The sequence below is a fragment of the Oreochromis niloticus genome, linkage group LG2 (genome assembly GCF_001858045.2).
Source record: "Oreochromis niloticus isolate F11D_XX linkage group LG2, O_niloticus_UMD_NMBU, whole genome shotgun sequence".
NCBI lineage: Eukaryota > Metazoa > Chordata > Actinopteri > Cichliformes > Cichlidae > Oreochromis > Oreochromis niloticus.
Window position 1 is genome coordinate 29,449,808 of NC_031966.2, and position 13,755 is coordinate 29,463,562.

Genomic DNA, 13,755 nt, shown 5'->3' on the forward strand with positions numbered 1-13,755 from the left:
CCTGTAAGATTATGGCAGATCTTTAAATTTGCAGGTTAATGGCATCCAAAATATACAAGCCCATGGTGCCTCTGCTAAACATGTAAAAAAAACAACAGATAAGCAAAGTTTTGTTGGGTTTTTTTGTTTTTTTTTTACTTATAACTATTTTTTAATATTCAAATTTGCATCATATTTTTTTGCTTTTTATGTTAAAGCTGTGTAATTTATATGGAATTAAAGACATATTAATATGTATGCCATTCTGACTTGTATTAATACAAGTCAGAATGGATAACTTGGGTAACTGGAAGGTGAGATGTTCCAGCAGTTAAATCAAAAATGGGGACCAGCTATAGAAAAACTGAGTTCTAGCAGTTTTTCATTTAATAAAAGTTCACAACAGAAAGTCATAGATAGATAGATAGATAGATAGATAGATAGCTCGGCAGAGTATGTAGTATGTCCAGAGAAGAAATGTAGATTTTTATGTATTTATTGTCCTAATGACACATGGTGTGACTACTGCAAAAAAAAAAAAAGAAGAAGAAGAAGAGGGCGAGGTGACGTGGAGTGGCCCTTTTTTCCTTGCTGTGACATATGAGGGGATCAATAGGCAATGGTGGAGAGAGGAGAGGGGGAGGGGGGTATGGGGGGGCGTGATCGTCTCAGCCGCACTGTGAAGGGGGCCGTCCCTGTTGGTGGAGATCTGCCCGAGGAAGGCCCACCTAGTGATCATTTGAAGATATCTCCCATTTAGACGGTAGTTTGACTCGACTGTGGCGACTGCATCAGACGGGGACAAGTCGAAGGCTATTTGTAAATAGGTAAGAACACGTTTTTCTACGGCTTAATAATATTATTATTATTCCTGAACATATAGAGGTCACCTCCGTTTGAGAGCCATGTATGTGAGCGTCGTCACTGGAATGTTTGCACCGTGCTTGAAATACTATTAAATGCATTAAAAATAATACTAGTAATGATCGTCATATTTTTTTTTCTGTGTACTGTTTGTTTGTACGTGGAAGTTAATGCAGACGCAAAGACACAAAAGCCAGGGGCGGAATGTGAACGTGGGAATCGGTCGACGTGAACTGGTGCATATTTTAAATCATGGATGTTGCATCCTTGACCTGCAGCATCCAGGATGGGACTCGGAGGGACGTGTTTAATGCCAGAACGAAGAATGCCAGCTGTTAGTCTGCTTCATCGCGATGTGCCCCCCGCGTGTAATCGGGCAGCCTCGTATCGCTTCCACACCACACAATTCGTCGCTAAAACCGTTATTCGTGCAGAAATCCTAGCTTACACCGCGTTTCCCTTCCCCCAGCAACGCCATGTAGCTCTTGGAAATAGATGCCACCTTCTATACGCCGTGCAGTCCTTTAAAAAGGGGGCCTGGCGCAGTCATCCTGTCATCTTTCTGCCACTAAGAGTAGCGTTACAGACGAGCAATAATTAATGAGTTGCCTGCTGGGTTAACCATTTCATTGAAATATTTTTGCCTCTGAATATTTCATGCATCGAGGAGGGTGTGAGGGGGAGAAAAATGGGGTTGAATGCATGAGTGAACAGAAGGTTTTTACTACAGCCTGATGGCTGGAGTGTGGCTGTCACGATCCACCACAGGAGGCGGTGCTGCCTTCTCTTCTCATAATGTATGCTCTAATATTAGACTGGAATATATAAAGGTTCATAAAATATGGATGGGAATAAAATAATTACCCTCCCGTATTAATAATGAGGCTTTAAATGTATATAAATAAGACAAAAGCTGCACATTGACTGACATCAGCTAATGGTGCTTCTCTCCACAGTAGCTTGGCCAAGATGGATGTGTTTATGAAGGGTTTGTCTAAAGCGAAAGAGGGGATGGCTGTGGCTGCAGAGAAGACCAAGGAAGGAGTTGCAGTTGCTGCTGAAAAGACAAAGGAAGGAGTCATGTTTGTAGGTAAGATGATCCCAAATGTATGCTTGCAGATTATTTGCATGCAAATTGTACACACGCCCGTTATCTTCCCGCTACATGCAGGAGCAGCGGCAGATAGGCTCAAGGAATATTTTATGACTTAGATCATGCAGTATACATCCTGAAACACATGGTTGAATTATACAGTAGCTCTTCTTACTGGCTGTGTAAATCTCTCATACAGGAAACAAACAAGCAGGAGGCTGAACGCATTGTTCGCCTATATATGTTTGTCTTTGCTTGTTCTCAGTTCACAGTTAGGGGACAATATTACAGCTATTCATAGCTCATTGTGTGGAGAAAGTGCATCCCAGTTCCCTTCTTTGATAAATCCAGTATCATTAACTTGAGCGGTGGCAGTATAATGAACCAGCCAGCCTCTGAGCTGATCAATATTTTTGTTCTAATGTTGCAGGCCGATTTGGTGTAAAATATCACAGCATATCAAAAATTAGTAATCCAGCCCTGGCTCTCAATTTCAGCAGAATAATAGTAGTTAACTCTGTTTCAAAGTGTTTCGTTGTGACGTAGAAGTGTGTGTGATACAAGGAATCTGGGTGTCCTTGTGGCCTGTCTAGGTTATGGGAAGGAGATGGAAATACGAGTGGGGGTGGGGCAGCTGATGGTGGGAGCAGCTCCTGCAACATGCCTGTGGAATGGATAGCAGCAGATTGTAAAACAGTGTCAGCAGTCTCCTCCCAGGGACAAACAGACCAAAGGCCTCTGCTTTTTGTGCTTTTCAGTGCTGGCTAACTTGTCATTGACAGCCTGCAACTAACGAGCAAATCTGTCTGCTGATTTAAAGTGTAGGTGTCAGATATGCATGCTTGCATCATTAACCCAATCTATATCACTTTGTTTCGATCATTAATTAAATAGATGTAGCAATGGAGGATGATAATACGCTATTTCTCAACATTTAAAACATTTAAATCATCTTCTCTTATGCTGTAAAGGTAATAACTAATACATTACTCAAGTAATCAGTGTAATTTTTTATGTACTGGTATCAGTTAAGATTTAATATGCCAGCATTTATGCCGATTATCTGATGATTGAATGTCTCAAAAAAATTAAACAAAAGTTACATTTTCAGCAGTTGTCCTTATTTTACTTATTTGAGTTGTACAGTTTCCATGATCTTTTATTCTAAAATGGTAAACTTTACATTGGCATCTTCAGATTGGCTGCTTTCTTTTAATCCAAGTACCAGAAACCAAAAGGTGTTCTCTGTGTGATTACATAAGATGAGAAGAGCAGCAAATCCTCACGACTGGTAGAGGATACCACAAATGACTTGCGCTGTTAATCACAAGAGTTGCTGATGAGTTTCCATTGATCGACAAATTGATTTATCAGGTGCATTTCAGCAGTCTTCATTTACAACTTTCCCCGTCTTGTTTGTAATGACAAATAGTTACTTACGTATTAGTCGGGAGATCAGTGTGACTCAGGAGACCCGGAGCAGGCCTGCTTGGAATTTATTTTGTCAGCTGCTGAGTTGTTGTGAGAGGAACCAAATTTCCAGTGACAGGCCTGCTGCTTGTTTTACAGTCACCAGCTTGTATAATTGATTCTGCAACAATATGATGGGTTACAACATCCAGCACAGGTTGTCAAATGTGTTCGCATTTCGGTAGAATCTCATTATCTTACACATTTAGCATAGTGTCCCTGTCACTGATCAGCACCACCAAACGTATCAGACTGTAGTCAAAACATGTGCAGGACCAATTTCATCATGTCCTTGTTAACGCAATGGCAGGAAAGGCTCGCTTCTGTGGTGTCTCTGTGGTTCTGCATGCTGCTGTTGAATATGGTGGTGCCCTAGAAAGCTGTATGTAATATGCTTGACAGTCCCTCATGGAGGAGGGGTAAGAGTGATCTAATAGGACTGTGGCCCACCTTTTGACAGCTGCTACTGCTGCTGCTGCAGCTGCAGACCACCCAACCACCTGAACTGAGAAAGGCAAGCAGAGGTGGGAAAGAGAAACCCCTATAGTATAGGATGCTACTCATAAAGCATCTGTTTCCTATTTTTTATGACAAAGGAGTATTTTTTTTACAGCATCACATTAAAAACTGTGTTTTTATTTTGCAGACCCTTGCAGTCACACAGCACCAGTCCAACCATATGGAAATTTACAATTCACAGTTGTTGCTTCTGCTAACATTTGCAGTTCAAAAAGATAGCGGTTATCTGTAATTGGTTTCAATTATATCATTTCATTAGTGCTAATTTGTTCCATCCTTCTTTTCTTTTTTTTACTTAAACACTACAAGAACTCATTATCAACCCTTTTTTTCTGATGATGGAAAATGTTGCAGATGTTTTGTTGAATCCGTAGTCTAAAAATATCCAAAGTCAGTTTGTGAAGAATAATAATTCTAATGTCATTTGGCAATCACACCTGCAGCTATCTTCCATTTGTGCTCCATTGCACAATAGCTGCAATTTACCAAAGCCAAACCTAAATGGAGGCATCACTCAGATGTACTGTATGCTTTGCTTTGAGGCTCGCCTTTTGAAGAGAGGCTTCTGTACTTCACTATTTCTTCTCTTTTCTGGTGGTTTTTAAAGGCCCTCGGGGACCAATAAGTCCACTGACTGTTGCACAATAAAGAGGATGACAGGGCTTGAGTGATCAGAACTGGATGGGGCCTGCAGTAGATTGCCCCAGTAGCATGATGGAGTACAGTGTGTAGATGGATGACAACTGCCAAAGAATATGGATCAGAGGACTGAACAGTGGCTTGGTTGTGGTTTAATAAGTCCTTACAATAAACCAAGAAGCCCGACTACTGTAGCCACCACTGTTCTCCAGGACCTGAGGCAAACAGTGAAAGATAAACAAAAATGATATTACAGTATTTATGAAAAGTAATTGGTTGGTGGTGATGGTCCAAATGTAATCATCTTAATTCAATTTCAGTTTATCACAAGAGGTTTTCTGGACTCCAGAACTTACTGTAGCTTTTTGTCATGTCGACATATAGCATTGGAGCAACAGTATATTAGGAACTGTGCTATCAGGTGGATAATGCTACAGTCACACTAGGAAAACAGTGGCTCGAAACTGCAGCATGACCAAATTAGTGCAAGCATGTGCAGTGAACCTGTCATCTTATTGCCTTTGCAACAGTTGCGTCGACGACCAGGAGCGGGTGTGCGACCAGCTGCAATCAGTTGCGGTCTTCAAAGTGATCTTGGTGCATCAAGATGCAATAAAAAGGCAACAGGATGGAGTCAGTGTGCTGTTAGTTTGTGAATGTGGTCAAGTTAGCAACTGTGTGCAATTTATTTGTCATAATATGGCAATTAAATCAGATGAACAATCAAAAATCACACCTCTGTTGCCATGTACAAACACAGAGACTCAAAAAAATCCTCCACAAATAGTAATGTAGTTGTTGTAAAACCATGATTTAATTGCAAAATGATATGAATGATTGCTTCTATATAGGAATCTATACAGAGTACGGTCAGCTGAGATGAGTGCCCCACCGGAAAAAAAATGTTTTGCAGATGAGTTGCGCTCATCAGTGCAGACTGATTCCGACTGATTCCAGCATGTTGCTTATCTGTCTGCTTTTATTTATTAGATAAAAATGATTTGCAAACCATTGCCAATCTCTCTGAGAGTTACTGCAGCCAGTCTGAGTCACACCACAATTGTTTGGAGGGAGGTTGTTTTCCACCAGCTGATCTGTGCAGTCGCCATGTTATCAAAAGTTAAGAGTTTTTCACACATCGCTTTCTATATCGCTTAAAAATGACAAATTTTAACAAATACCAAGGGTGGCCAGACTTCAGACTTGACAGTCATTTTAATGATTTCAATTAAAGTCATTTGTTGCATTGCTTTTGTCATTAGCATCAGAGAAGTGTAAAGTTTTCTGACTACATTTTGCTTTTTCTCAATTCAGGTAGCAAGGCCAAAGACAGCGTGGGCACAGGTGAGTTTCCCATCTGCTCGTTACCTCTTTAAATTTCTGTTAACTGGAGTTCGAAGCCTGGTTTCATTACAGTGGTAAGATACTACTGCTAACTGGAAAACGGCAAATAATCCGTCTGCATTTGTCTCTCCCTCTCTCTCTCTCTCTCTCACTATGTGTGTGTGTGTGTGTGTGTGTCTGCAGTGGCTGAAAAGACCACCGGAGCTGTCGGGAACATCGTCGCTGCTACCGGCTTGGTGAAGAAGGACGAGTTCCCAGCTGACATGAACGTATGTGCTGCACGTCCTTACGGTGTAACACGCTGCTTTGTTGCCTGCAGTGAGGCAGAGTAGCAGCGCTGCAGCATGTTTAGGCACACCTGAAATAAATTACCTGTGAACTTGAATTAGGAGTGTTGCCTTATGTGGGGTCAGTATTGCATTACAACGCATGCTGGAAAACGTTTTTTAACTATTATATGTATGTCATAAGTCTTTAAATTGCTTTTTTTCATTAAAACAAAAAACTTCAGCTTGCACAATTCCTGCAAAATAAAGCATAAAAGAAAAAAAGAAAAAATAACATTTGCATTTAGAAGGCATCCATTATAACATTAATAGGATACATTTAAAACATTTATTTATGATATACCTTACTTTTTATGTTATTCTTTATCAAGCTTTATTATTGCGATACAGCAGTGCATTTGTACAATATTGGTGGACTTAAGAGACTTGGACTTAAAAAGGAAAATAAAAGCAGAAGGCATCATTCTAGTGTCCAAAAGTACAGAAGCCTCAATTTTCCTATGATGCATTCTCTTGTCCATGTATGTCTGCCAACTTAACTTTGCTTTGAAAAACTGGCTTTTTACGGAAATTTGACCTTTGAGCACAAGCTGAGACTTGATATCTTTAGAAGGAATTCTGTACAGTTTTTACAGGTTGTTTGGCATTCAATGAGTAAATCAAACTGAACGTGCATTACTAGTGGGGTGCACTCTTAAAGATATTCACATTATGACAAACTACCCAGTGTGCACTAACAATGTAGCAACTTACTCTTATAAGTGACCGGGCTTTATTTAGGTCTGCACATGTGCCGGAAAACAAGTGGAAAACAAAAATCTGTTCCAAACTTATGCCTCAATTAGAGCTGGCAACTTGCGCCAAGTTGCACTCATAAAAGCCTGGACAGGATCGTGATGACAGCAGAGCCAGATTTAGACAGTAGGGTTAAATCTGATGAATCTGCATGTCACTCCAAAACAGAATTACTAGTGTGCATTTGGACTGTTTCATTCTGCTGCTGTCAGCAAAAGCATGCACTGTACTAAATTTATGTTTCCTGTTTGCACGAGTTTGCTCGTGTCTTTGGTTTAGAGGAATAGTTATCCATCTGCTGAGGATGAATACTACACTGGCAATTGCTTTTATACAGTTATTATAAAAAGAAAAAAATGGAGTTGACTGAAATAGACTTGGGCTTTGTTGCTATATACTCATTTCATTGAAGAGGACTTCTGCAGTATGCTCTGCACACAGAGCTGCATTCAATGTATATTAAGGATGCAGATCACTGTTCAGGTGTCTTATGACCGAAACCATCTCTCTGTGGGACTATCACCTCTCTTAAAGCAAACACTGCTTTTCCATTAATGCCCTCCCCCCCACTAACATCACCGAATGCTCTTGCCCATTGACCTCAGTGTCACCCCTTCTATCCCCTGCTTTCATCATTTTTTTAGGCACTCTGATATTATGATGCAAGGAAAGGCACAAAATCAAGCTGACTTGACACAGCAGTGGTGAAACCTGCATACAGCAAAGTTTGGACATTTGAGTGGCACATGCTGTGTTAAGATGCTGCTATTCTATTGTTTTCCTTCCCTTTTAATGACCTGGAGATGCGCTGTCAGTATGTTGACATTTTGTCTATCTCTGTCAGACTGTCAGTGACACAGTGAGGTCCTCATCCTGTCCTAAGCCTTCATCACTCAGAGCTGGACCCTCTCCACTGACTCGCTAATCTAGTAAATCTGACAGCCTGCTCTAATAGGCTTCTCGAAGGCGTTATCTGAGTGATAAAGCTCCTCATTTCAGCACCCTCACAACAGACTGCTAAACTGTTGACACTGTAATCAAATGCACACAGCTACTTTTTGGGTTCGGTTTTAGCTCTGTTGGTGTCTAATCACAAAATTTCCCTTGCACAACCCATTCAGGTGGCATATTTTATAACTTAGAATACTTTAAAAACCTAATTCAAGATTTGTTACACAGTCTGAACAAAAGGCTTGCCTTGTCTTAGCCTTGACTGAATTCAAATCCGTGACCAATCAGAAATACGGATGCAAACAGTCTATTTCATGTTCACTTTTTCTCAGGCAATGATCCATCTGATTAGGGCTGTCCTAGCGATAGTTTTCCCATTGTGCAGCCTCGACCATGCTAATCGTGTTGGTGGGCATACAGCAATAACAAGCCTGATACAGCACACAGGATTACAGGCTGTTCTTTCCTGACCTAATTGACTTGATTAGTGCTGGGTTTAAAAATAAATGTGTGGTGCTGACCCACTAGCTTTGTTTCAGTGGAGCTTTATCTTTTTAAGAAAGCTCTCAGAAGCACTCATCACATGTTGTATGTACACAAACCATAGTGTTGTCAGGATATCAAGTTAATAGATTTCCAAACATTAAAGGAGAATTACACCTGTGTTATACAGATTTATTGTGTTATTGCCGCAATGACAAAACAGCAATGATCTGATCTTAAAAACAAGTATCGCTCAGGTGTGTGTTCCCCACAGCTGAAAATAGTCCCCATCAAATTTGATATTTTTCTCCTGTTTTGTTCCTGTTTGAGTGAGTTTACTACTACCCACCACCGAGAAGGGCTGTTTTAGAAAGTAATTCTTTTTTGAAATTCACTTTTAAGTGGAAGAAAGAGACAGTTTTGTTTGTGCAAGCTGCCGCGGGGTGGTTCCGTAAGCAGGAAGTACTGACAGATTAATGGACTTTTCTATCTCCACACTCGACCAGCCTTTTCCTTACACTCCAGTCACACAGCTCAATGTCTGCAATAGATTTGCAACAACACCAAGACTTTAAATCCATACTAACAGCTCTGTATGGCCAAAAATCTACAGTCAGAATCATGCCACAAACTCATATATAGTATATACTCTTTAGAATGTCCTAATTTCAAGCGGTTGATCACCATCTTAGTTTAGGGTTCTTAAATGTTATGCTCACACTGTCAAACAAATCTTGCTCAAAATTAGAGCAAGTCCATACTTCATGGAAAACCTGCTAAACATGTTTTTGTCTTGCAAACAAAAAAATCATTCCACAGTCCACATTTCAGCTCCAACAACATCACAGGGAGTGCAAAAGTTACGTGCTGAAAAGGTCGCACACACTGATCAGCAAAAGGTTTTATGAACAGCATTCACCAAAAACTAATGCTGGCTAAACATGTTAACGGGACAAAAGTTTTGTGTGTTGCTTCTGGCTGTTTGTTGGAGTCTTTCATATTATATTATATTATATTATATTATATTATATTATATTATATTATATTATATTATATTATATTGTGAAGGTTCAGACTTTCCAGAAAGATTTTTTTTACCTTGAATACACTGTGACACCACTGTCACTGGGTTGTTTCATGAAGCACAGCATACGACTCAGATTGATGTTTTTTATGGGATTCTGTCAATCTGTAGGGGACAAAATATCTAAAGAAAACTCTATTGCAGTCCATTAAAAAGTTTCGAAGTAGTGAGTCAGGCAGAGCAATTGTGTCACCCATAGAGCTCTTCAGTTAGCTGAAATCCCACAAGGTTTTCTAATTGTTCAGAAGTGATTTCTAGACTCTTCAGAGAGTCGAGAAATTGGACAAACCAAGAAATTTAGTTTTCTCAACCTTGTCTTTTGCAGAACAGACAACCAAAATTGAGAAAAAAATGGTACTGTATGGCTTGAAAGAGCATTAATAAATGTCATTTTTGAGAATTCCCAGATAGTAAAACAAATAGGTTGACAGTGTATAAACGACGATGTATTTGTATGATTGCTTCTGTTTCTGTAAATCTTTCCTTCCCTTCATCTCTTTATGTTTGTCTCATTTTCTAGCCTGAGGAGTATGGGCAGGAGGCCATGGAGGGCCAGGGAGAGGCAATGCTGGAGCCAGAAGGGGAGACATATGATGAGTCCCAGCAGGTAATCAGCCTACAATACGCAAAGTGCACGCATGGCTCTGCTCTGTCATCAAAGCATCACAAGAATCAGCTTTTGAACTGAACTATAATTACATTACAGATCATTTTTGTGTAAAACCCTTTAAAAAAACAAAACTGTGGAGTGGTGGACATCAGGCAGAGATGAGTCCATTCACTTACAGTAGATTGAGGTTCATCAGTATTCACGAGCTCTGCATGGATACACATTTTAGCTGTATTGGATTTCAATGGCACTCCACACTTGCCCTCCACTTGTGTCCCACACAAACACTACAGCTCACGCTGAGGTAATTTTTCCTTTCTGTGGAAATGATAACAGAGGACTTAACAAGCCAATTGCCACACAGCTAGTACAGTGAATATAGCACCACCTACTTTCACTGAGCGTTGGGTGTGTGCACGAAGGAGGTATGTGAGTCTGACACAGATGGTTATTTTTGGAATTTGGCTGTCAGGGGCGAGACAAACTGTGCAGAACCGATGGCTTTGAGTACAGATTTTAAATAGCGATGGTAGAATATAAAAATATCATACAGTGTACATAATGTCAAAGGGCTGATCGTGCTAGTATGAAAGCACTGATCCTGTGTTATTGCCACTGAATATATACATTTTCTAAAGTGGGTGAAATAAGACTTTTTTTGAGATTTTATATGATTTCCAATAATAATATATTCTGTGCGTTTACTTTGATCATCCTTTCCATCAATCGATTCTTGCACTAGTTGGGAAAAGGAGTAAACCTGAGGCGTTCCCTGAGATCCAAATTCAAAGTGAATTTCTCCACGGATGTGTATCATCCTTGTCCTCCTCTCTCCTCCCATCTCTCTCCTACTCCTCCGTGTCTCTTTCCCCTCCCCCATCTTTTGCTACACCAGCGGTGTGCAAGCTCCGTCTGAATGGGTGTGGTGATGACGCTCTCTGCCTTCATGCATTGTGGGTAATGTCAGGGTCTCCCTGCATTGCTGTAAATATGGAGTCTGAGTGCTGCAGAGTGAACGAAGCCATCACTGGGAGGATCTGAAAAAAAAATCTGTGTCATCCAGTATCACTCAAGGCTTTGTGAATACATTAGATGACATAAGACTGTTGGAGGCTGTGTTATTTATTTATTTTTTTATGATCATGTGTGGTGGAGGCGTGTGCAGGCTTGCAAGGATATGGGGAATGTGCTCACGATGCGCGTCCTCGATGTAAGTGCAGTCTTGTGCTGCCCTCTGCAGGCTTGAGAGAAGCACTGAAGGAACAGATGAGCTCAGCTTCAACAGAGTGACATCACTACCGTCTGCTGAGACTAATAAACTCTGCTAAATCAGATTAAAGCTGAATATTATTTTGGATGTAGATTTAACTTTAGAGCTTCTGTGTGCTGCAAATTTTACTGGCCATCCTCATAAAAAATTGTTCTTCTTTTCCCCAGGAGAGCCAGGACTACGAGCCAGAAGCATAAGAGCATCAGTCGAAGCCACCGTCCAACCAGCAGCACAATAATATTTCTAATAATAAAAAGGACAAATGCTGAAACTATTACAATTATATTCCTGTTGCAAAAAAAAGAAAAAACAACAAAAAAGACAAGCATTCCCACTGAAAAATGTTCTTCCTTCAAGACAAATCTTTTATTATTATATATTGTAAATGTCATGTTCTTAATGTAATGTGTTGGGTGTAGGTATTTATTGAGATGTAGGATTTGTCCTCACGGTCTCATTTCCTTGATTCCCTCCCAATGAAATGAGACCAGAACCAGGGCTTGTGACTTTGTACTTGTGTGTATCTGTATTTAGAAATGTGCAATAGATGTTCATCATCTTCCAATGAGACATTGGGAGTGGTAAAAAATAAATATGACCGGTTGCAAGCAGATATGAATACAATAATATCCTCCTAAGTGTCGACAATGCCTGTTTGTGGAATTCTATTTTTCTTTTTGCATTTCTTTGGAAGTTTAATTTGAACTTTTCTTGAAGTAAGAGTTTTTTACATTGTATCTTTATGATTGCTTGTGAAATCATTCCAGTAAACTATCTGTTAGAAACTGACAGAGTGTACACGTTTGTGTGTGTGTGTGTTTGTTTGTGTGTACTGAAGATTTTATCAAGTTAAAGTCAATATATTACGTCTTGGAATCATAATGGTTGTCATATCAATATGTGCTTTAAATTGCAGGACTTGTCAATATAAAGGGTTACATGTTAAGCCAGACATACAAATCCTCTGTAAATAAAAGGTTAAAAAAAACACACATTTGTTAGCGTTGTTTAATAATGTGCAAACTAATTTACTGCGCTGATCGCTCATCGCATTTTAAATCTTTTCTAAAGTTGACCTCAATAAGAATCTATTATGCGTCGCCCTCGCATGTTTATCTTTTTTGCTCACTCTTGTCTGGGGTTTGATTAAAGGGTGTGTAAAATCTGCTGAGTAGGCTCTGGCCGTTGGCACAATGCTGCCATATTTGGGATGCCAGTCTGATCGTGCCTCTTAGGGTGGGTATTGTTTTGGTTAATCCAGCTGGAACGTGCAGGCTCGGTGGTGCCGGGCTCAAGCCGAGGGTATTAAACAGCTGCTCCTGCCGCTCTCGGGTCAGAAGGATGTGTGGAAGCTGCAGGGACAAAGACAGGAGCCATGGCATCGTTCAAGAAGTCCTTTGAGGGCCTGAAAAGCACGAGCCACTCAGCCGCTAAAGGAGTCACAGACACTGCAGGTACAAACCGGTGGCTACAAGGTGACACGATCGACATCAGACCTGGAATCCAGAGAGTTGTACTGCAATTAATAAAGCATTTTATTTTTCTTTCTAAGAGGTTTTGCAGTAAAATGAAGTTTAAAAACTGTCAGTCACTTTAAAAACCTGTGATGTGTTTCCAGTGCAGGCAGCTGAGGAAGCCGTGCAGCAGGTGGCAGACTCCTCCAAAGAAACAGTCAACACAGGTAAGGTGCACATTCCTTCTTTCTAGCATCATATACTGTAACGCAAACATTAGTTGGTTTTTATTAAGGCATGGATTGCAGAGACAAGCTGTCAGTCATATTGCTGCCAAATTAAATGTTTAATTGCTAATAAAAGCAGAGCAGTTAAAAGGAAACATGAATTGTAAAAATGAATGCAGTCAAAATAGAAAGAAATATTGGAATTATTATAAGAGTATGAATAAAAAATGCAAATTTTATCTTGTTTAAAATTAGTTTTAGAACTAAATCCTCAGGTTATTAGAAACAATTGAAATGTGGAGTTGTGAAAATATCATATTTTACAATCATACGAACGAATGCACTGTGAAAATATTAGTTGAATATTTTTAATTCAACTCTATTCAGTTGAATATTAGCTGAATATTAGAGGATTTGTTGCTTAACTTACTTTTCTTCTGTTCTGCTCTGACTTATCAAAGCTGCTGAAGAAACCAGCAGGCAGACTCAAGCAGTCATAGGAAAAGCTGTGGGCAAGGCCACGGACACCATCAAGGAGTTTGGACAGAAAATGGAATCTAAATGATCCCTAAAGAATGGACACTTGCAGCTGAAAGTTAAGCCAACTTGTCTGATCATCCCCTTTAGGCAGGGGAAACTGTTGGGATGGAAGTATGCAAACCATAAAAACGATTTAAAAAAGATAT

The 13,755-nt window shown here is 40.0% G+C and overlaps 1 protein-coding gene across 2 annotated transcripts; it reads left to right on the forward strand.

The window, feature by feature from the left end:
* Window positions 1-644: 644 nt before the first annotated feature.
* sncb (synuclein, beta) lies at window positions 645-12,281 on the forward strand. Of its 2 annotated transcripts, none has more exons than XM_003445853.4 (6): window positions 645-806; window positions 1,800-1,933; window positions 5,879-5,908; window positions 6,092-6,177; window positions 10,029-10,115; window positions 11,556-12,281. In XM_003445853.4, exons 2-6 carry the CDS (start codon window positions 1,813-1,815, stop codon window positions 11,583-11,585), a joined length of 354 nt encoding a protein of 117 aa, XP_003445901.1. In that variant the 5' UTR covers window positions 645-806; window positions 1,800-1,812; the 3' UTR covers window positions 11,586-12,281. The 2 variants fall into 2 exon arrangements, with proteins under 2 accessions (XP_003445901.1, XP_005468011.1); XM_005467954.3 differs by having other exon boundaries at window positions 648-806; window positions 1,803-1,933.
* The last annotated feature ends 1,474 nt before the right edge of the window (window positions 12,282-13,755 follow it).

What these genes read in the sequence shown, in the direction of transcription:
- sncb (XM_003445853.4), top strand. Translation starts at nt 1,813, where the DNA reads ATGGATGTGTTTATGAAGGGTTTGTCTAAAGCGAAAGAGGGGATGGCT. An exon ending in CAAAGACAGCGTGGGCACAG is followed by an intron (nt 5,909 to 6,091) that starts GTGAGTTTCCCA and finishes GTGTGTCTGCAG; the next exon opens with TGGCTGAAAAGACCACCGGA. An exon ending in CATATGATGAGTCCCAGCAG is followed by an intron (nt 10,116 to 11,555) that starts GTAATCAGCCTA and finishes TCTTTTCCCCAG; the next exon opens with GAGAGCCAGGACTACGAGCC.